The following is a 22,985-nucleotide window of genomic DNA, read 5'->3' on the forward strand; positions in this document are numbered from 1 at the left end:
TCTTGGCACCCTTCAGGATCTTCCGAGGGTTGTGGGTCCTAAGACTCGACAACCACACCGGGATCACCATCCGGGTGAGCCCCCCCACTACGTCAAGGTGGTGTGCCATCGGGGGAGAAGTCGGCACGATCCCTGCTTGGGCAGGCCTCAACCCTTTTTAACCCTGTCCAACCTTTTATATATAATGTGTGCATTCCCCTTGAGGTATGCTTTACTAAATAATTTTTCTTTTTTTTCTAATTTTTTTTCATTATGATAATTAAGAAAATGCAAAATTTATAATTGATAAAGCGATTTTTAGTATGATTTGGTATTGACATACTAATATAATGGTTTTAAAAGTATTCTTGTTACGTTCGCATAATTTGTTTATTAGATTTTAGCGATTCTGATTTTATAGTAACATATATTCCTATATATTTTAATAGAGAAAATTTCAATTCTTATTTAGAGAGTTAAATGGTAAAGTAGTCTAATGGTTGCAATTATATGATTTCCTTTATTGATAATGGTCAGTATTATTTTGCTAACACTATGTAAGCAAGCAATATCCAATTTAATAGCTATATAATATTTTGCTCGATTAAATATTTTATTGCGCGAATTTGAGAGATATACGTATATCTCATACCTTGTGTTCATATTTCTAGCGGTACGTTTATATTTTGAAAATTTTTATTTGAAATTTTTTGGCGGGACGTCACATCCCCCCCTTATTTAAGAACGAATTCCCGATGTTATCGGAGGGATTTGTTCAATATCGTTCAATCGCTCTCGAAGGTCAGTGTAAACAATGGGAATAGGGGTGGTTGTATTTACCGCTGTTGCATTAACGATAGTTGACTCGATTTTGGATGCTGTCGGTGTTACTGGTGAGGGACTCATTGGCTCCAGGGGAGATTGATCTTCTTCTGGCTCTATTCTTCGTTGATTCACGGATCCTCGTGCTAAGTGAAGTAGGAGATGTGTGAGAGAACTCCATACGGCGCTAGCAGGTGCAGACTGCATCCGTACACGGTGTGAAGGGCGTATCCATGGATTGCTGTGTCAATAGTCAATTTAATGAGTCGTATAATTAGGAATACTCCTAGAATTCCGGCCGTTGCTGATCCGAAGGTTACAAATCTACCCCAAATTCTTGAGACGATATTCGAAGCTATTTTCTGGAGTGATTCCTCGTCTAGCAGACTGTATATAGAGACTTCTCCGGGTATGACAGCTTGTCCTGTCATCCCACGGGCTATGAAATTTAGAAGTGCTGGTTTCTCTGCAGGAAACATAATATGATCTCGTAACTTTTCTATATCCTTTTCAGTATATATTCCACTAATGGCTAATGGACCTGGGGTGAGGTATTTCCAACTCAAAGAAATCATCGGATGTAATCGTTGTGGAGGTAATTGTATGACTTGTGGATCAGGGGTGAGCTGGATCCATGTATCATCTCTGCGGTAGAGTATTGGTAGTTCAAAGCTACATTTCTTCTGAGTCCCGAATTTGGTGAGTATCCTTGATTTTGGCGTTAGAAATAGTGAAGCGTTCCTTACTGTTTCAGGGAGCTCGGCATAACATTCTTTTGTTCTCCGAATTATGGCGTCAACGGGAATACATTTTATTACATGAATTGCCTCTCCTGCAGTGACAGCCATGTATCCTGGTCCTTTCATTAATCGATAGGCGAATTCGTCAGGCTGTAAGGTGGCAAATGATAAGGTGTTAGTTATTACATCTTTTTCCAGCTCGCATTTCTGTTGAATGACATTGTGGTAAAGAGATGTCATTTGATATCGTATGTGTTTTTCTACATATACAAACTTCGAGTTCATATATGCAAAAATATCAAGATTATCAATTGGGATTGTTCCTCTTTCGGCGAAGACGTCTCCCTTTTTAGTTTCCAGTAAAGAGTTTGGGATGCTCTGTACGAAGCGTGTATCCGCACAGTGGCTGTTCCCGTGTTCTTGTCAGAGTGAAGGTTATGTCTTGTGTTGTCAGGCTGTATACAATAGGTGATTTTCCTTCACTGGTATCGTCCGTAGTTTTGATAGCAGGTCCTTCATATAGAACGTCGTATTGATGAAAATTACATGAAGAGGTAGGCATCGGTTCCCAATAGGTATATCCATCCTCTGAATCGATGCAAAATCCTTCACTGAGCGTACAAATTGTTCCTGATTTTAGCATTATTTTTCCAGTATTTAGTTTCACGGGGACATAGGTTGATTTTAATATTCTGGCGACAGCTTGCACGACAACGTCGTCCCATGTTCCATAATGGTCGGAATACTGCGTGCTTTTGCATTTTCCATCGTTGCCTACGCTTCCAGCCATGGTGATGCTGTAGGAGGCGATTTGGTTGACTCGGATGCCGTCGATTAAAACTCTTGCTCCTAGCGAAAGAGTACCATCACGAAACATTCGTTTGCACTGTGAGTGTCCGGTTTCATGTATATAGTCAGCACGTCCGTTATGCACGATGGAAACATGTGAGTGCATGCCACAGTAATATAGTTCTTGAAATTTCAACCTTACATTGTATTATATATGCATGATTATAGTCAGATAATTGAAGCAGTTGGATATAAGTATCCGTAGAGTTTGATGTTTTATGCGGAAGATTGCATTCTCCCACATCCAACAACGAAACCGATATGATATTTAAATGTCGCCCTCCGCAATCAAAACCAAGAAGGGCGAGGGAGGTTTGCGCAGTGAATAATAATACCAAATGATACATCATTTCTGTAAGTAAGCAGATACAATTTATTATTTATACATGTATATTTGTATGAATATAATATATATATATATATATATATTTACTTTATTTCATGGTATTTCCATCTCATTTGTTGGTTCATACATTAATAGTATCTTTACTTCCGTATTGTCGCAATCATACAACTCTTCTACATTATTTGGGTCTAATTCTCTTCCTCTGAGTACGCAACATATCGCTAAATAATGCATGAAGAAAGTAGAACATTCTTTTACGGAAGTATAAGTAATTATATCATTTCCGCAAATATAACAATTTTCTTCTTGAAAAATACCACTATACATGCCATGGAATTGTATAAGTCCGTACGCTTGAAAATTTTGTTGAATTAATCTGAAGCAAGTGACGCAATATCGATTATATTCCAGGACAATGCGTCAGAATATAAGGCGGCTTATATCTATAAGGTTTAGGTCTACACATTTTATGAATTACTATTGCTACGTAGAAATATATATATATATATTTATTTTATATGTATTCAAAAGTTATTACTATTATTATTATTATAGACCAGGCCAGGCTCAGGTCGCCAATGTCTCCAAGGAATGGATTCTCCTACTGAAAAGATGATACTTGTATATATATATATATATATATTTCTTAATCTGAGCACTTATACATAACTCTATTGTCTATTGTTTTATATCTATTCTTATATATATATTTGTATTATACATTATATATTATTATTTTTTTTTTATTTTCGTATTTTATGTGTTATTTGTTATATTTTCTCTTTTTTTTATATTAGTATTACTACCTTGTGATTATATCTAACCTAATATTTTTATATGCCCATGTGTATATGTGTTTAGCTTTTAGTCGTCGATGACTGCTAATATTATAGGGTCCTCATAATCGCGGATTGTACGGTGTAGTTGCTCTATTTCAGTAGTGAATTCAAAATACCTATTGATATAGGGATTGCAATGAGCTATAGGTTGGATAGTTCCCATGTGATTTTCGCATGCATAACATTTATTTCTGTAGAATTTTGTGCCATCTACGCTTGATGTCTCTTAGTTTCCTGGTAATATGACTTTACTGATTCAGGAATTAGTTTATTATAACATGTGACGCATAAAGTGACATGTGCATCATATATTTTTTGATAGGAGCGAGTTTTGAAACAATGTACGGTATATAATTTTTGAAGAGCTTCTGCGGAAGGGTGTGAGGAAGATAATGGTGAGGGACCTGGCTGATTGTGCGTTGAATGATGCACCTTGTTGCCTGAATTTAATTAGTAGTATCTAGCTCCGTTTACATGTAATATGAGCGGATTAGGAAGAGTATTTATTTGTCTTTCATCGCAATACAATATGAATTCTAAGAACCTCAATAAACATTGGTCGCATTAATTTACGGGTTTGACTATGGTGATATCTGTATTACACCGCGCGCAGATTATTACACGGAAGTGTTTGCCGGAGATCAAGTGGTGTGACACTATCCACTCATATTGATCTCGATATCGTGGTTGGTAAATGTGATAACACTGAGTACAGTAAGCAAATCCTGACGCGATGTCTATACCCAAAAGATTTATAGCACCGCGAGGTTGAAAGTATTTGACATGGATCGAAGCTAGGTTGTATTGCTGTGTTGAATTGTAGCCCAGTAGTATGGTTTCTTAAGCTCATTCTATAAAGAGAAAAAGAATAGTGTGTCACGTGCTGTGACCCGCTGTTATCGTCTACCTAGGTGTCAATAACAGGGTTGCTCTCTATTTAGTTTTTTGGGTAATCTGTCTAAATCGGCTATACCCAGGGCTCCGCCGAGAGCAGGATCAATATGTACTAGAAACTAACAAATCGGGGGATTTTTTTACTGATCTGGAATGATGATAATAGAGACTTGATTTAAAAACTCTTTTATGATATTATCTAAATTGTAAATAATGTTTTCTTTATTTTCTTCTATAAATTGGATTAAACTTTCTAATATGACTTCAGAGTCAACAAAGGGATTTTGTTGAATTTTAGAATCAGTTGTCTGAGGCCTCATTTATTTTATTTTATTTGATAAGAAAAAAATTAAGAAAGTTGGAAATAAAGCGATTAAATTTATGACATATGTATTTGAAAATGATTAAGAATGTTAAGCAAACGCGTTGAATCCCGCTATTGTATATTTGATATAGTCTGGTGGTCAGAATGCAATTCACTCGGGACTAACGAGAGGCTGAGGAAGTTCTAGGAACTCCATGACACCATGACAATTATCGCGTATGCAATGAACGTGACGCACAATGACACTTGAGTCAATTAAAGATGAAAGAAAAAAAAAATAAAATTCTAAAATTATATCTGCAATAGTTTTGAATTTATTCAATTTTAAGTTGGAGCAATAATTATGATTAGAAAATTTCAATTTTGAAATTATAAATAGATTGTGATTAATTTGACAAATTTTCAATTATATTAGAATTGAGGTAAGGATTATAGTGGTTCGTGATAGTAATTATGAGGGATTACGTACTTACTGTTGTTGTATAGTAGAATTCACCGTCGGAGCAATTCCAAATATATACTGATTTTGAAAGTTTTAATCTACGACTTGTATAATGTAAGAGCAAATTTCTCATTAATTAATGACTGCTTTAATATGAAGAACAAAGTTAAATTGTGAAATTTAAATGATTTGGATTTATATTGAATGTAGATATCTCTTTCCTTAAGAGAAAGTCAACTGTTGTAATATTTTATTTTTCATAAATATCGTTGATGCATCTATTCATGTAATAAGAAAAGATTATTAAAATTGTTATTGCTCTTATGTAGATATATATATATATATATATATATATATATATATATATATATATATATATATATATATGTTAATAAGAGTATGGTTCTTTGCAGGTTCAGCACTGTGTGGTGAGGTGTCATATAAAGAAATGTACACTGGAATATGGTGGAGGCCAGCGATATAATTTACTGTTTCAAAATCACTGTCTCCGATGGAAAATAGGAAGAAGAGATTAAGCAAGGGATGCTCCGTTATTTTTATTATTAAATTAAGTATAGCGAGTAGTTAATTCTCTTACATTGATAGATCGATTATTTAATTTCATTCTAAATTTGCAAATTTCTTGATATAGTATTTTAACTTTATAATTCTTGAGAGTAATATCAGAATGTGAGTCAATTTGTAATTTTATAAGTGTCAATCGCCTGAACTGTGAGTTATTCAAAAGAGTGAGATATATATATATATATATATATATATATATATATATATATCTTGTATGTATGTCTAGTTAACTGTATAAAATTTTTATTTCGGAGCTTGAAGGTGGAACAGTTTATTGCATTAGTCGTAAAAGCATATGTCTAGATTGTAATTATAATTGTTTTGCAAAATCAAAGTTGTTAGAGTAATATGATGTCATATAAATGTTAAGCACGATGTGTTATAAATAGTGGTTCAATTCGGAATTCTTTTCTTTTTTATTATATTTTGTTGGAATATGAGTACGTTTTTCTTTTTTATTAAAATAGTAATATTCTTCTTGATTGATCATATGTGCGTGTGTGTGTATGTATTTAAAATAGTGACTTACCTCTATTAATGTCACTAGTTTTGCTGATTTTCCTGGACCTTTTCCTCGTACTCTGGACTCGTGGATCTCCCTCAGGGATGTCAGTGGTAGACGTTGAGGCAGGATGCAGCTTGATTTCAACCAAAGGTCCAGGCCAGCCAATAAATTCGAAGGTTCTTCGCAAAATGGGAACTTCGACTGAGTCGGATGCAGGAAGCTGATCGAAAAGTTCTACGACAATTCTTTGATTGTCCGGTACGTTAATTTGTCTTTTTTTTCTACTTGGCTGAGACCGTTATCACTGTTCGAAATTTGTCTCTGTCGGCGTAAAGCGGCACGTAGTTGTCTATGTCGTTTACCGGCGCGACGAGAACCAGGCATTTACTATAAATTATAATCAAAATTTTATTTTAATTTGAAAAGTTATTCATTTCAGTTTGACAATCTGGATCAAGCGACATTCAAGCAGCTCATCGACTAAGTCTCAGCTCTGCTCGAACTAACACGAGGGGCACGCCACTCTGCTCTATCCCAGGCACGGGTCTCGCTAACGCTCAAAATCCAGACGTACGTTAAATATTTTATCGATATTAAATTAATTATAGTAAATACTGGTTGGGGGTGAAGGAACACTATATTAAAATAATGAACTTGTGAATATTCTGAAATAAGCGACTATGTATTTTAAAAGCTTGAAGATTTTACAGAGATTGCAAGTAATGATTACAAATGTTGGTCACAATTCGAATGTAAAAAGTACAACCGCACTGTACCAGAAATTAGAAATTAATTAACAATAAAGTAGTAATTCTAAATTATAATGTAGAGTGAGTCGAAGCTCTAAATTATAATATAAGACGAGTCGCGAAGACGAGAAAGTAAAGTATTATTAAAGATCTACCTTGACGACACAAAGTAGCTGACGAAAATTAAGTTAAAATTGATTTTAGGACGCAGTGAATGTATAAAGACAGAGACGACTTTTCACGACTTCGGACTAACGTTTCGGAGAGATGTTGAAGTGACTTATTAAGATGACGAGTTGTTAGCGATTGTACGGTTATGATGGTATTTTTCGACTGGTCACTTCGGATGTTATAATGCGACTTATTATGATGATAATTGAAAAATGACTTATTAGGTTGATGATTTTTTAGCGATTGGTCATTCCGGATGTTATAATGCGACTGAACTGTTTAACTGATGGTGAGCGACTGGCTCTGTCCGCAAACTCGACTGACGTTCTGCGGTCCGTCCCCATTTTCGGGTCACCTTCCTCTAGGCGTCCGGTGGATCCAAGACTTCCCGGGTTGGCTACTCGTCCGGTGGAGATGGATTCTTGATCTTGGTGAGGGAACTCTCCGCCTTCGAAGACGTCAGAAGCGGCGAGCTCTTCTTAATCTTAAGTTGATATTCAGCGGTGAATATCAAAAAGCACGTTGTTATAATATTTAGTTTCGTCGAGTCGCTGCGTCGAGAGATAGGAATAATATTCGGTTTCACTGGTCTCTGCGTTGACATAATATTTAGTCTCGCTGAGTCTCTGCATCAATAGATAAGAATAATATTCGGTTTCATCGGGTCTCTGCGTCAAGAGATAAGAATAATATTCGATTTCACTGAGTCTTTCTCGCCGTCGTCTATTGCGTCATCATGCGAATGAAAAGGCTCTTTGTATTATAAAATAATTTCGCACTCTTATATTATAATTCCTTTTACAGCAAGAGAGACTTATTAATTTAACTATAGCAAGAGTTAATATTTATTCTCAAAGTTATTATGTCTCATCATTAATTTTTCTTTTCACTTATTAATTTATGCTTTTATATTTGAATTTCCTTTAATTTTCTCTCTTGTTGTATCACATATTTCATATTGACATATCTGCTTTTATTATAGTATCTATATGGAAGGTTTAATTAATGCAATTTAATACTGTTATTTTTAATTTATAATTCCTTTCTATCGTGATTCCTTATGGTTTTACTTTAGCATAGGAGACTAGCACTCCTTTACATATATATGTATATATATATATATATATATATATGTATATATATAAACATATATATATATATATATAGTAATACTTGTCATACGTTATTTTTTAGAATATTACTTTTTCATCAATTACATTAAGAGAAAGTCTTCCAAGTAGATTTACATGTTGATATATAAAATCAGCTTATTAATATTATTAAATATATTAACTTATATGGATTTGCATATATATATATATATATCTCTGAATGCTAGTGTGCGTATATCTTTTGAAATGTACTTTACTGAATAATATTTCTTTTTTTTTCTTATTATTTTCCTTTTCATTATAGTTATGAAAATGTAAGATTTATAAAGCGATTGTTAATTTTGTTATATTAATTTGCAAGTATTTCTGTTACGATCGCGTAATTTATTTATTGAATTTCAACGATTCTGATATTACAGTAGTATTTTATTTCCATATATTTTAGTAGAGAGAATTTTAACTTTTATTTGGAAAATTAATATATAGTAGTCTAATGATTACAGTTTTTTTTTATTTCTTTACTGATAAGGATCAGTATTATTTTGTTAATACTTCTATGTAAGCAGTGTCCAATTTAATAGCTATATAATACTATGCTCGATTAAATATTGTATTAAGTTCAATTTGAGATATATATGTATATCTCATACCTTGTGTTCATATTTCTAGCGGTACGTTTATATTTTGAAAAATTCAATTTGAAATTTTTGACGGGACGTCACAACGTTATTGTTGGGCAATATTTCAAGTACTTCAAAGGGTCCAATATATTGATCAGAGAATTTTCCTTTAGTTGGTTCTTTCAATAAGAATACGTAATCTCCCTATTTAAATTCTTGTACTGTGAATATGTTTATCGTAGTAGTGCTTGCTTCTGTTTTTGGATTGAATTAAATTTTGCCGCGCTTCTTCTTGCGTGTCGCGCAATCGATTAAATAAATCTGTTAAACATTCGGTATATGTAGGGTTTATATTTTCTTCCACTATAGTGTTAGATGAAGGTAATCGTGCTATTCTTCCAAAAATTAATTTAAAAGGGGAGAATTTAGTGCTTTCATGTATGTTCGTATTGTATGAAAACATTGCTAGGGTAAGATGATCATCCCAATTTGAGTCATAGTTAATTTGTGTTTTCAGATATTCTGTTAGGACGTGATGAGACCTTTCTATTGATCCGTTAGATTGAGGATGATACGCGGTAGTATGATATTGTTTGATTCTAAACTTTTTTGCTAAGTTTCTCATTAAGACCGTTAAGAAATTAGATCCTTGATCGGTTAAAATGGCTTGTGGGGCACCGTAAACACATATGAAATTCTTAGTAAAGGCGTCGGCGATTATTAATGATGTGGCTTCTTTTAATGGTACCGCGACTGAATATTTTGTTAGTAAATCTTGCATAGTGAGAATGTAAACGTTTCCGTTATCGGATATGGGTAATGGACCTACAATGTCCATTGATACTTTGTCGAAAGCCGATCCGGGAGTGTCGGTGATTATCATAGGCTGTTTAGTTTTTACTCTAGTTAATTTTTTTAATTGACGGGTTCGACAATTCCGGATAAAAATTTGAATATCCTTTTTCATTGTATTCCAGTAATAGAAGGTTCGTAATCGATTGTAAGTCTTAGTTATTCCTTTATGTCCACCTATTGCTGAATCGTGGTATTCGCGGATAAGAGCTGATCTGTTTTCTATATTTGGTGTTTGAATAAGTTCTTTGTATATAGTTACGCGAATATTAATGTCATTTACATGTTTAATTAATTGTTTTTCTACATAAGCCCAAGGGATATTATCAAAAAAGTTAGTATTCTTAATTGAGATAGATTCTAATTGTAATTCATTTAAAACGTCTGTTAATGATTTAATACAATTTTTAATCTTGTCTGGCTCTATTAACGTGCGATGATTGAGTTTTAGTGGTAAAGATATTAAGGTCTTAGAGCGTAATGTATTTATTTTCTTAGCTCTTTCATAGGTTATATCTTTGTATGTAGGTAGGAGATTAGCTTCTTATAACTCTTTTACACCGTTATCAAGGGGTTTACCGTTCAGAGTTATAAAAATTACGTAATTATCATTATGTTTTAACAATCTGTCGCGGCTTATTAAAACTTTAGCTTTAGAGTCAGTGGATACTTCTACGTATGGCAAAATATCAGTTGGCATTAACTCTGTGTCGCTTTCATCGCTGCTTGTTTCTAAATCTTTATTACTAATAACGCTCTCATTACTATTGTAATCTTCAATAATCATTGAGTCAGAAATTGGTTTATTTATAGGCATATTGGGATGCGTTATTACAGGTGGGAGAGTATGGGGAATAACTTCCACGGAGGTTTGGCCAGGTGGTTGTGGCATTGAAAATAGAGATTCGTCAGAGTCAGAGTCAGGATCAGGTGGAAGAGAGGGGCTTTTTCTAAAGGGCAGGACTTTGTCACGTCCAGCGCCTCCGCTTGACACTAGTCGCCGTCCGTTGACGCCATAGGCCACCTGTTAAGTAGACATAGTAAGCGTTAAGCGCCTATAAAAATTTTTTCCTTTTCTTCTTATATATATTGTTACGTCAAACGGGGTCGCGGCTCCTAAGAGTGGTCGGACCTTTCGCCTGACCGGTCGCGTATTTCAGAAGCTAAGCTTCTGGGGATTCCTCGCGACTAGGCTTATCCGGACGATGGATGTTTTTCCTTACCAAATGGTCGGAGGTGGTAGAGCGTAAAGCTCGCAAAAAAACCACCAAAGAAGGTGACAATCGGGCTCCGGCAACCACAAATGTTAAGGCGAAGGCAAAGGAGCCAGGCAATAAACCACAGGGCCCTCAACCTAAGCCTGCGACGTCCAATCCTCCCTCCCAACCAAAAAAGAGGGGAGGGAAAAATGGACGTAGGAGAGTTCCCCGTACAACTGCGATGGTGCTTACATGCCCATCCGGCCAATACAAGGAGAATCTGAGACTGGCGATGGACAGTATAGACCTCGCCAGTCTCGAAATTAATGGCCTGAAGGCCAGAAAGGCAGTTACCGGTGTCCAACTATTTGAGGTTGGGGGTCCGGACAACAAAAAGAAGGCGGATGCGTTGGCGAGCCGAATGCGAGAGGTCCTCGCGGATAAAGAGGGAGTGATAAGAGGGGGAACCCCTCGAGCAGAGGGTACCAAGGAAAGGCTCTAAAAAAAAGCCCGAGGATACCCCCTGTCGAAAGAGAATGGGGAGGGTACGCAGATAGAGGCAGAGCCGGAGGAGCTTGATCACCCAAAATAAATGGCGGTCAGGTTTCTCCAAGCTAACCTAAACCACGCCAGTCAGGCACAGAATCTCTTTTATCAGAGCCTGGCTGAGCGTGGCATCGGGCTGGCCATTGTTGCTGAGCCCTATAAGATCCCAGCAAAGCTTACGTGGCTGGGGAATGCAAGAGGCACGGCGGCAATCAAGGTCGGTGCTGCAACAAATAACACCCCCCCTCTCAAATGTATTGGAAAGGGGAACGGATATGTTGCAGCAAAGTGGGGGTCCACAACAATAGTTAGTTGCTATGTCCCCCCTAGTTGAAGTCCTGCCCAGTTTGACTCACTCCTTGAACAAGTGGGGGATGTTGTCAGAAACATACTCCCTGCCGATCCACTCATAATAGCTGGAGACTTTAACGTCAAGTCTCCGGCACTGGGTGAGTCGAGGCAGGACACCAGGGGAACTACCATGGTGAGGTGGGTGAATTCGGTCGGCCTTCACGTTATTAACGAAGGCCGAGTGAGCACATGTGTCCGGCCCCAAGAGGAGTCGATCGTGGACATAACGATCGGCTCCAAGGGGGCCAAGAGGATGGTGCGGGGATGGCGCGTGGTGGGTGACTCGAGAGGGGAAACCTTTTCGGACCACCAATACATTGAATTTGTCCTGGACGCCGTGCATTACTGGGTACATCACCCACCTCGAGGCGGGGACACAGGTAGGTGGACCCTCACAAAGCTGGACCCCAAGAAACTAGAAGAGGCCTTAATGACCATTTTGTGGGGTATCCCGGAGGGAGAGGAAAGGCGGGACATTAACCTGGATGTGGAATGGTTGCGGGGCGTTATGCGCGAAGTCTGCGACGCAGCCATGCCACGCGCCAGGGTCCTCCGCCCACGTCACGCCGTCTATTGGTGGACGGAGGAAATAGCGCAATTAAGGCGCTCCTCTGTTCAGGCGCGACGCACCCTCTTTCGTATTCCCAGAAGAAGAAACCCGGAGATCCGAGAGGAGGCCTTGGCTGCCTATAGGGCCGCAAGATGCGCCCTTAGCGCCACTATCAGTAAGTCCAGGGCCAGTTGTTGGGATGAGCTACTGTCATCCCTCAACACGGACCCATGGGGGCGTCCATACAGAATAGTTCTGAATAAGTATAGGAACTGGACACGCCCCCCGTCACGGAATCCCTGGATACTCCCGTCCTCAGGAATGTTGTGGACACCCTCTTCCCGCTAGTGGTTTAGGAGTCCACACTCAACTGGGGTCCCGGCCTGGGGGGACCTTATGAACTAGAGGAAGACGAGGAGATATCCAGCAACGAACTTCAGCGCGCCGTCAAAAGAATAAGATCAAGAAAAGCTCCTGGCCCTGACGGCGTGCTTGGAAAGATATGGGTCTGGGCACTGGACTTTCTGGGAGAACGTCTGAGGTACATATTTAATAAATGCCTCAGACATGGCGCTTTCCCCCAGCAATGGAAGCAGGCTAAATTGGTCCTGCTCCCCAAGGAAGGCAAGGAAGAAGGAACCCCGTCGGCATATAGACCAATATGCCTGCTGGACGAGGTCAGCAAGATCTTTGAGAGGATCATTGCAAACCGACTTGTTCGACATATATCCCGAGAGGGTGGTCTCCACGAGGAGCAATATGGCTTCCGCGAGGGACGTTCGACTGTGGATGCGATTAGTCGTGTTACGTCCCTCACGGAGGAAGCCGTGGAAGGGGGCGGGGTGGCACTTGCGGTATTACTAGATATCGCAAACGTCTTCAACACCCTGCCCTGGGATAGAGTAATGGATGCCTTGTTGCGATACAGGGTCCCTCCCTACCTTGTGGAGATCATCAGACAATATTTCCGGGATAGGAGCCTGGAGTTCGTCACACAAGACGGACTCCAATGCCGACGGGAAATTTGATGCGGGGTTCCGCAGGGGTCAGTCTTAGCACCCCTACTGTGGAATCTCACATACAACCGAGTCCTTTGCCTTCCTCTCCCTCGTGGCTGCCACGCCATCTGCTATGCAGACGACACATTAGTGCTGGCCGCGGGGAGCAGCTGGGGGATACAGCAGCCAAGGCCGAAACAGCGGTGGCAGCCGTGGTACAAAACATCACTGGTATGGGTCTTAGAGTGGCGGCTCAAAAAACCGAGGCTCTTTACTTTCACAGTAAATCCTCTGGGAAACCGCCAAGGACTCATATCCGGGTGGGAGGTACTTCTATCTCGGTGGGGAACCGGCTTAAATATCTCGGTCTCCTACTGGACGGCGAGTGGAAGTTTGGACACCACTTCAATGTCCTTGCCCCAAGGTGAAGCGCTTCTCCACGGCGTTGGGTAGGCTCCTGCCAAACCTTGGGGGACCGGATGGTCGAGTCCGCCGTATATACATGGGCACCGTAAATGCAGTAGCCCTGTATGAATGCCCAATATGGGCGACGGATCTCGCGGCCATGCGTTATGCAAAGGACAAGTTCCGACGCATACAGCGCAGCATGGCCGTGAGGGTGATAAGGGCCTACCGCACGGTGTCCCATACGGCGGCCACGGTCCTGGCGGGTTCGCCCCCCTTGGAGTTCCTGGCCGCAATGTACGCGGAGCGGTATAATTGGGAAAGGGGGCTCAGGAGGGGTCATAGCCCTCTACCAGCCAGGGTCAAGAAGACCATCCAGATCCACGCCCAGCGGTCTATGGTGGAGAGATGGAGTGCCCACCTATCTGACCCGAAGACTGCGGGTTAAAGAACCCGCGTTGAGGCCGTCCGGCCCTGTCTACAAGAATGGTTAGACAGGGCCCGAGGTGAGGTATCCTTTAGGATGACACAGGTGCTCACCGGGCATGGGTGCTTTGGTGAGTACCTGTGTCGAATCGGCAAGGAAGGTACCACGGCCTGCCACCATTGTGAGGAGGTAAGAGACACGGCGCGGCACACGCTGGAGAAGTGTCCGGCGTGGGACACGCTGCGCCGTGATCTCTGTTCAGTGGTTGGCAACGACCTCTCGTTGCCAACCATGGTTACGAAGATGTTGGGTGATGAGAGATCCTGGAAGGCGATCGTCTTCTTCTGCGAACAAGTTATGACGCAGAAGGAGGCGGCCGAGCGCATACGCCGACAAGAAGAGGCGGCGGCAGAAGCGGCGATTGCGGCCGCTGCAGCGGCTGTTGTAGATGACAGCAGCGAGGAGGAACAGGAGAAGGAGAGTGACTCCGATGGGAGCTTGGGTCCCTCCTTGCATCGGCTACCCCCACTGACAATGAAGCTAAGGCCTTGACGAGCAATTGAGGGGGGACAATCCAGTCGCCCTCTCCTCAAAGGAGAAGATGACATTAGAGGGGGGCATGGTTGGGGATTGGATGTCTCCACCAAGTGCTCCCCTCCCCCTTATTAGCCCCCCTAGTAACAAACAGGATGGCGAGGAGGTAATAAGATCCCCCCTCATGGTCGCTAAACGCAAATGAGAAAATTAAAAAAGAGAGGGGCCAATAGGCCCCTCTATAAAAACCACACCTCAACGAAAGGTGGCTGGAATGATGTTCCCCCAACCAGAGACGGACGTCTGCTTTAGAGACGGTTGCGTCTCTCCCTCGGGACCTGGGTAGTGCAGGCGGGGGCCTGCATTGCCCTGTGTCGGGTCCCAGAGGAAGGTGGACGGGCGGCGTGGCCCCACTCGTTCACAAAAATAGAAGAAATCAGGTAGGACATCAACAGTCCTATCTGGGAAGGAGACTCAGCGAAAGTCAAATGTCGCCGAGTCTTAAGCGCGGAGGGGACCCACAGTCAGGGATACCGAAGTAATGTAACTGCGAGTCCCGGGTCCCTGCCTGCCCCTCCATCACGCGGAAGGCCACCGCAGGAGTTTTAGTTGGTAGTCCGGTGGTCCAATATGATCAGGACCACCGGGAGTCCAACATAACCACCATCCCTCTCCCGAGGGTGGTGGTATGCATCAAGCATTTCTCCTGCGTCAAAAAAAAAAGGTACACCCCATCATCACGGTGGTCCCCCACTGGACGGCCACCAAATCGTCTTCTTTCTCTAACATGGAGGCCAGAGCGGAATTCGCCGCCCTCGGTCTCCATGTTATGGACACGGAGCCCCGATCGTCCCGCACCCAAATCGGCCACCCCCAGGCCATAACCCTCTGCTGCGAGGCTGTGGACAAAAACGTCCTGCGCCTTGCGGCAGTGGTTCAGTTTGGCCTGAAGGATTTTAGCCTTCATTTTGGTTATTAAAGGCGATCAGGTCCTTCAAGGAATCTTCTGTCCCCACCTGGAGATTCCCCCAACCCTTCCCATCTAGGGGATGATCGGTAAGTAGACAATAGGTGGGGGAGGGTGAGGGCGACGTGGTTGCCGCTTCTGTTACAGATTCCAGGGTTGGAAGGTGGAGGGGGACAGAGGGGAGAAGAAGTGTTTTTCCTCTTCCTCCCTCCTCCCGTGGGCCCTCTACTACCTTAACCTTCACAGGTGGGGATTGGGCCTCTTAAGCGTTTCCCTGTGTCAAGGATACGGGGTCCTCCCTCGCATACCTTTTTCTTTTTTCCTTCCCAGTTCTGGCATCGACGTCCGTAACTTCCTCTCTATACTTGGGTAGCACAGCTACCTCAGGGGTTGCGGGGTGAGGATGGGCGGACGCCGATCCAAACGGGATATTCTCTTTCTTTTTGGGGGAGAGGGGGACGGCAGGGGGTTTGGTCCTCACGGCCCCTCCCCCTTCCTTTGCCGGTTTTTTCGGCTAAGGTTTTGTTACGGGGCAGACTTGCCGTCCAATCAAATGGTTGGACGGCCGCCCGCGCCCTGCACAAGTCGAACAGCTCGGGGTCTTGGCCGGGCAGTCCTTGGGTGTGTGAAGTTAGCATCTCAAATGTTAGAATCTCAAAAATAAACTTTATATTTACTTGCATCCAGCATAGTTCTACAGTTCCTGATAAGTTTTAACAAAAGTTCCGTCCAATTAATTATTAAAATCGAATTTTTAAAAATGAGATGCTAACTTCCGACAACACTTTACAGCATCTCACCATATTTCGAATACCTGATTACGGGGAAGTAAGAATAAAAAGAGTTCTATCGCCTAAACACGTCCTGTCAATAGTTCTGACGATTAAACAATTATTTTACCCAAAAAATTCATATTTTCGAACATAAATGTGAGATGCCGGTCGATTTTCGACAGTTCTGTATATTTTAAGACAGTCTAGTATAGTTCTGGTCGTGTACATTAATTTCATAAAGAGTTCTGATGATAAAAATAATTGAACAAATTTTTAAACAATTGTTTTGCCCTAAAATCGGGTATTTTCTTATAAAGCTGAGATGCTGGTCATTTCTTGACACATATGTATATATATATATAATTACATTTATAATTAATTAAATATTATATACTTCCATTATTAAAAAAATGTGTTAATAAAATAATCTTTTATATAATTCACTAATAATACCATTACTGTTGCTATTAAGTAGTATAGTAATAATTAAGTCAATAATTATTTTTTATTTTTATATTATATATATGTATATATACATACATACATACATATATTATACATACAAGGTTTCCCGAAATGACTGGTAAATATTTTAATGGCAGGTTCTTAAAACATTTTATATATATATATATATATAATATATATACAATATATATATAATTATATAGATTTATATATACTGTTACGTCCGTGTCAGCTATAAGGAAATCGATATATCGATCGGTCAAAAGTTTGAAAGAAAAACGAGCAAGAAGACGAGTCTGCTTTCGGACGTAACACTATATATATATGTTACGTCCTGTCGGCTCCACATTTTTCCTCCCACGAAATGAACAATAATCGTCCGATCGGTCACAAAAAACGGGTCGCGCAATAGAAAAGAACCGTTATTATCAAATAATGTTTAGACCTACTAAAAACGATATCTAAACAAATACCGGAAGGGATCAATAACGAAATCCTCTAAACAACGAAACAGGCAAACACAGCTGCATAATCTTAAGAAAGAAACAAATAATGCTACGCACTGTCGGCTCCACGTTTTTCCTCCCACGAAAATGAAGCAATAATCGCCCGACTAATCATAAAAAGGATCGCGCGACGAAAAATATTTTAAAATATTGAAAACGATGTCAAAAGAAACGACCGGAAAGGGTCGATAGTGAGATCCTCTAAATGAATAAATCGACAAACACAGCTGCATAATCTTAAGAAAGAAACAAATAACGCCGCTACGCACTGTCGGCTCCACGTCTTTACCTCCTATAAAGATAAAGCAATAATTGCCCGACCAGTCATAAAAGGGCCGCGGAACGAAAAAAATGTTTTAAACATTGAAATCGATGTTCAAAGAAATGACCGAAAAGGATCGATAGCGAGATCCCCTAAATAAATAAATGGATAAAAACAGCTGCATAATCCCAGGAGATAACCAAATGAAGAATCTCCAAATTTCCTAAGAGGCCGTACAGAGCCCACCAATCAGCAACAATCAAAAATAAGGAGGAGAAGGATCTCACCGAACGACAGCTTTTTACACGTCAAGATCTCAAAAATACTTCCGCCCAAATTGTTAACACGCCCTCAAGATTTAATATAAAAAGGGAAGACTCGCGCTTTATGAAGACCAAAAAATTTAAAATCAGTCGACAGTACAGCATCAGATTCATTCGGCACAGATTTTTCGGTCGTTCGCTGATTCAAGCAATTCGTTTTACACTGCGGGAGTCCCGATTACATCTTAAAATCTATTAGAGTCAGTGCTCAACAAAGACCACCCGCCAAGTAAGACCACAACTGGAGCCACAACTACACCAGCAGCTAAAAAAAACGCAACAAATCTGCCTAAATAGTAAGTTTAATTTCCTTCTCTTTTGTTTTGTTTTTTTTTTCTCATCGTCTCCTTTCTCCTTTATTCAACCCTGTTCTTTTACTAAGTATGCCTAAAATCGCACCGACTCGCCGATTCTCGCGAGCCAACCGAGACCATAGATCGGACGACACGACCGTGTGCGAAATCGCGCCGTAACACATATTACATTTTCGTAAATCTTTATTATTATTTTTTTTCCTCTTATTATAAACCATTGTAACAAATACCAACCAGAATAAAATCTTTAGAACCGCACTCTTTCCTCCTCTTTTCTGGTTGATGACCTCCGTACTTATGTAACACCCGCGATCCACACACACACACACACACACGCACACACTCATACAAATAATTTTAAAGCCGATATTAATAAGATCATATGTAAAATGGTAAGAATTAATTGAATAAATATTAATCTAAAAATTAAAATGATCGGTAAACTTATTTAACTCTCTCACTCCCTCCACGCGAAAGATCATATAAGGTCCCGTCCCGCGTAAAAGAGATTCGATTCTCTTACGAAAAAGGGACCACCGAGAGAGCGTTCGCCTAACAGAGTAATAACGACACCCGTCGTTTACCTGTTTGCTAACCTGCAGCTCGCTCGACCGAGTCACTCGTCGATAAGACTTTTGACATCGGAACAGTTCTTGTTACGCCCTTTCTCTGACTCATCCTCTCTACGGGCCTGGACGTAACATATATATATATATATATTTTTTATTTTATATTTTATATATAATTATACATAAAAATATATATATGTATTTATAAAAATAAATAAAAAAAAAAGAAAATAAATAGAGTTTTTAATTTACTTTAAATTAATATTTAATATTAATATATGTATAATTTAATCATTAATATTTAAAAAAATTTTATGAAGATATCTAAATTTTTGTAATATTACGCAGCATAACGTTATCTTCCGTAAATTAGTTACATTTTTATATAAGTATTGTAAATTTACAGTTAAATGCTCGTTGGTTCATTTGTGACAAACCATGAATTCGATCAGATATTGATATTGTGTTATAAACCCGGTAAAAAATTTTTATATATAATCAGACAAAAATAGTCGTATCTAATTATACAAATTTATACGAAAATATACGAAATTTGTCCATTTTATATATAATTATTAATAATTATACATAAAATGTTGCAGGCATTGTGTATAAGTATGTATAAGCTTACATATACATAATTCTAATTGTAGCTATCAATCCATTTATATATAAATATACGTAACGTTTTATACGGTGTCATCTATAATAAGGACTCCTCCGGAAGGGAGGACGCTCTTCAGGCGGGCGCGCTAAGGCCCTCGCGTAGTATCTTCGTTACTCCTCAACCCCCGCCCAGCCACGCTCCAGTTTAAGGGCTTTCGCCCCCGGCGTACTATGTGGCGCTCACCATCATTTCCGCCGCATCCGACCGTCGCGTCTGTAGCAGGGACCGATTCGTACGCGTCCAACACCCAGGTATGCATGCCGGTGCTATGCATCCTGCCCGAGCCGGGGTCCAAGAGAAAATCCGGCTAAAGATGCGCTCTTAGCTCCCTCCACTCCGGTTTCCCGGGGCTTCAGGACAGAGCCTCCCCACCACGTCAAGGTGGCGCATTATTGAGGAGGAACCTAACCTAACCTTTTTTTTTTTTCGTGAGGAAAATGCATTACGCATCCCCCCGGAATGTGGATATCCGGGGGGTATGTGGGACTCTCCCTATTTAAGGGCATACCCAATAAAAACCTCACGAGTGGCATTTTCGGCGATTGTAGGGGAGACTCCTGGAACTAGCGATGCAATACTTCAGGAGCCTCCCCTTGCCGCACTCCTTAGTTGGAGTTCTTCCTGGGAGGGAGGGGAAAAAAAAAAATATCTTATACTCCCCTCCTCTCCGAATCAAACTTTTACTCAGCGACGGGAAGGCCACTACCTCCTCCCGTCGTGTCTTCTCTTCCCCCTGATGGGGGGGGGGGAAAGAGTCGAGACTTTAGAGATCTCGACCCTCATTTCATCTGGGAAGGGGGGGGTTCAAAAGGGAGGGCAAAAAGAAGGGTAATTAAGGGAGAGAAGGGTGAGCATAACCAGTCTGCTCCCTCCCCCCACTTACTGTCATTTCGGCGGCGCTCCCATGGGTGTCGATGAATGCGCCGTCGCCGGTGGCGACGATGACGGCGGCAGGTGCGGCGAGAGTCGAACTAGCCGGACCGTCTCCGGACGTAAGAGGGGCCCAGGTGGTGGGGGAGGTTGGGGTCTCCTGCCAGGAGCCCTTCCCCTCGCCCGTCCCGGTCTACGCTCCCTCTCGGCGCTTTCTTTCTGGGCCATGACCGCCTCGCAAAAGGCGGCCACGGCTCTCCAGTTGTCCTCGCTGCCGAGCATCTTGACGACGACGCTCGGCAGCGCCAAGTCGTCCCCGATAGTCCAGGTTAGGACGTCGCGCTCGTCCCTTCAGGCTGGGCATGCTTGGAGGGTGTGTTGCGCGGTGTCCTTCTCGTGGCCGCAATGGTGGCAGGCCTCGCTTGCCTCCAGTCCGATGTGGTGCAGGTACTCTCCGAAACACCCATGTCCGGAGAGCACCTGTGTCATCCTAAACGTACTGTTGTCCCACGCTCTGTCCAGCCACTCCTCCAGACAGGGCAGGACGGCCGATATAGTCCTCTCCCCGGATGTTGGGGGGCGCTCGTGCAGCGACGCGATCCATCGCTGCTCGAGGGACTTTTTCTCCTGGAGCTTCCAAGTGCCCAGTATCCTGGCCGGGATCTTGGCGACTCCTCCCCTGCGTGCCGCGGATTTCCGGTCATACAAACGTCTGTATGAATCCGCGACCATATGCAGGGGGGAGTCCGGCCAGGATGGTGGCCGCCGCGTGCGACACCGTCCTATAGGCTCGGACGAGACGAATGGCCAACCTGCGTTGGACGCGACGCATCGCGTCTTGTATGCGTCTAGTGGCCATCGCCTCGCCCGCCCACACCGGTGCTGCATACATCAGTATGCTAAGGACGATGTGCGCGTAGACGCGGCGCACCCGACCGTCCGGCCCTCCAAGATTCGGCAGCAAGCGTCTAATCGCTGCCGCCGCCTTCTCCGCTCTCGGGACCAGGCGGTCAAAGTGACCCGCGAAGTTCCATCGGCCGTCGATGTGGAGCCCCAGGTATTTAATTTGGGACCCCACTGGGACAACAGTACCGTCCACATTTAGTCGGGAGGCTCCCCAGCGGCCCGGCGGTCGTAGAAGTAGGCCTCGGTCTTGCTGGGGGCCACCCTCAGACCAATCCGGCTTATGGCCCTCACTAGGCCTGCCACCCCTTCGTTAGCCCTGTTTAGGGCTTTCCCCCAGTTGTCCCCCTCGGCTACCAGCAGGGTATCGTCGGCATACCCGATGACCCGGCAGTCGAGGGGGAGGGCGGTATGGAGGACCCCGTCGTACCCGAGGTTCCACAGCAGCGGGCCCAACACCGAGCCCTGTGGGACCCCGCAGTACGCACGACGGGTGTGACCCCGGCCTTCTTGGTCCCTGTATTCGAGCCTACGGTGACCGAAGTAGGCTCGAATTTCCTTCACGAGGTAGTCGGGGACGCGGTGAGTGTTGAGCGCGTCCCCGATTGCCTTCCACAGGAGGGTGTTAAAAACGTTGGACACGTCCAAAGCGACGGCCAACGCCACCCTCCCGCGTTCCACAGCTGACTCCGTGAGGGCCCTGACGCGCAGTACGGCGTCCACCGTGGACCTGCTCTCACGGAAGCCGTATTGTTCCTCGTGAAGGGAAGGGACCTCATCGCGCGCCAGATGCTGGACGAGTCGGCGAACGAGAATCCTTTCGTATATTTTACCGACCTCGTCCAGCAGGCAAATCGGCCGGTACGATGACGGGTCACTTTCCTTCTTACCGCCCTTGTGGAGAAGAACCAACTTGGCTCTTCCCCACATTGGGGGGAATTCCTCTTCCGCGAGGCATCTATTAAAGATGCCTCTTAGCCACCCGGATAGGTTTGGCTCCTCCAGGACGAGCTTCCAAACGCGCCCTGGGATGCCGTCCGGGCCAGGGGCCTTGTTGTTCTTGACCCCCCGGACGGCATCCCTCAACTCCTTCTCAGTGATTTCGAGATCCTTGGACCAGGCCTCGGCAGCGCCGGTGTTCGCGCTGCCCCAATTGAGACCTCGGGGATCGGGTTTCGGCGGGAACAAGGTCCCGACAATTCGGTCCAGGGATCCCGAAGGGAGGGTTTCCGTCACGGGGGGCGCCCAGTGACGTAGTTTATCTGTCACTTACTTGTACGGGCGCCCCCACGGGTCGGCGTCTAGGGACGCGATCAGTTCGTCCCAAGATCTCGCCCTGGAGGAGCAGATGGCGACACTCAGCGCCACTCGAGCGGACCGGTAGTCGCCGAGTGCCTCGGCTTTCCAGGCCTCGTCACCACGGCGCTGGGCGCGTTTAAGGGCCCTTCTGGCTGCGACTGAGGAGCGTCGAAGAGACGCGATCTCCTCCGTCCACCAGTACGCAGCCCGGCGCGAGTGGGGCCTGC

At 42.8% G+C, this 22,985-nt stretch overlaps 2 protein-coding genes across 2 annotated transcripts; one reads left to right on the plus strand and one right to left on the minus strand.

The window, feature by feature from the left end:
- Nucleotides 1–717: 717 nt before the first annotated feature.
- On the minus strand, nt 718–10,722 carry LOC140664975 (uncharacterized). Its single transcript, XM_072890615.1, is given in 5 exon segments — nt 718–989; nt 992–1,919; nt 2,005–2,390; nt 6,351–6,615; nt 10,432–10,722. Coding segments are annotated over 5 exon segments (2,142 nt in total).
- A 3,254-nt stretch (nt 10,723–13,976) lies between these two features.
- Nucleotides 13,977–14,327, plus strand: LOC140664976 (uncharacterized). The gene has a single exon (XM_072890616.1). The coding sequence runs from the start codon at nt 13,977–13,979 to the stop codon at nt 14,325–14,327; it is 351 nt and encodes a 116-aa protein (XP_072746717.1).
- The last annotated feature ends 8,658 nt before the right edge of the window (nt 14,328–22,985 follow it).

The sequence above is a fragment of the Anoplolepis gracilipes genome, chromosome 4 (assembly GCF_047496725.1).
Source record: "Anoplolepis gracilipes chromosome 4, ASM4749672v1, whole genome shotgun sequence".
In the NCBI taxonomy this organism is placed as follows: domain Eukaryota; kingdom Metazoa; phylum Arthropoda; class Insecta; order Hymenoptera; family Formicidae; genus Anoplolepis; species Anoplolepis gracilipes.

Excerpts from the sequence above, each read along its gene's own strand:
- LOC140664976 (XM_072890616.1), top strand. The coding sequence starts at position 13,977 with ATGGGCACCGTAAATGCAGTAGCCCTGTATGAATGCCCAATATGGGCG.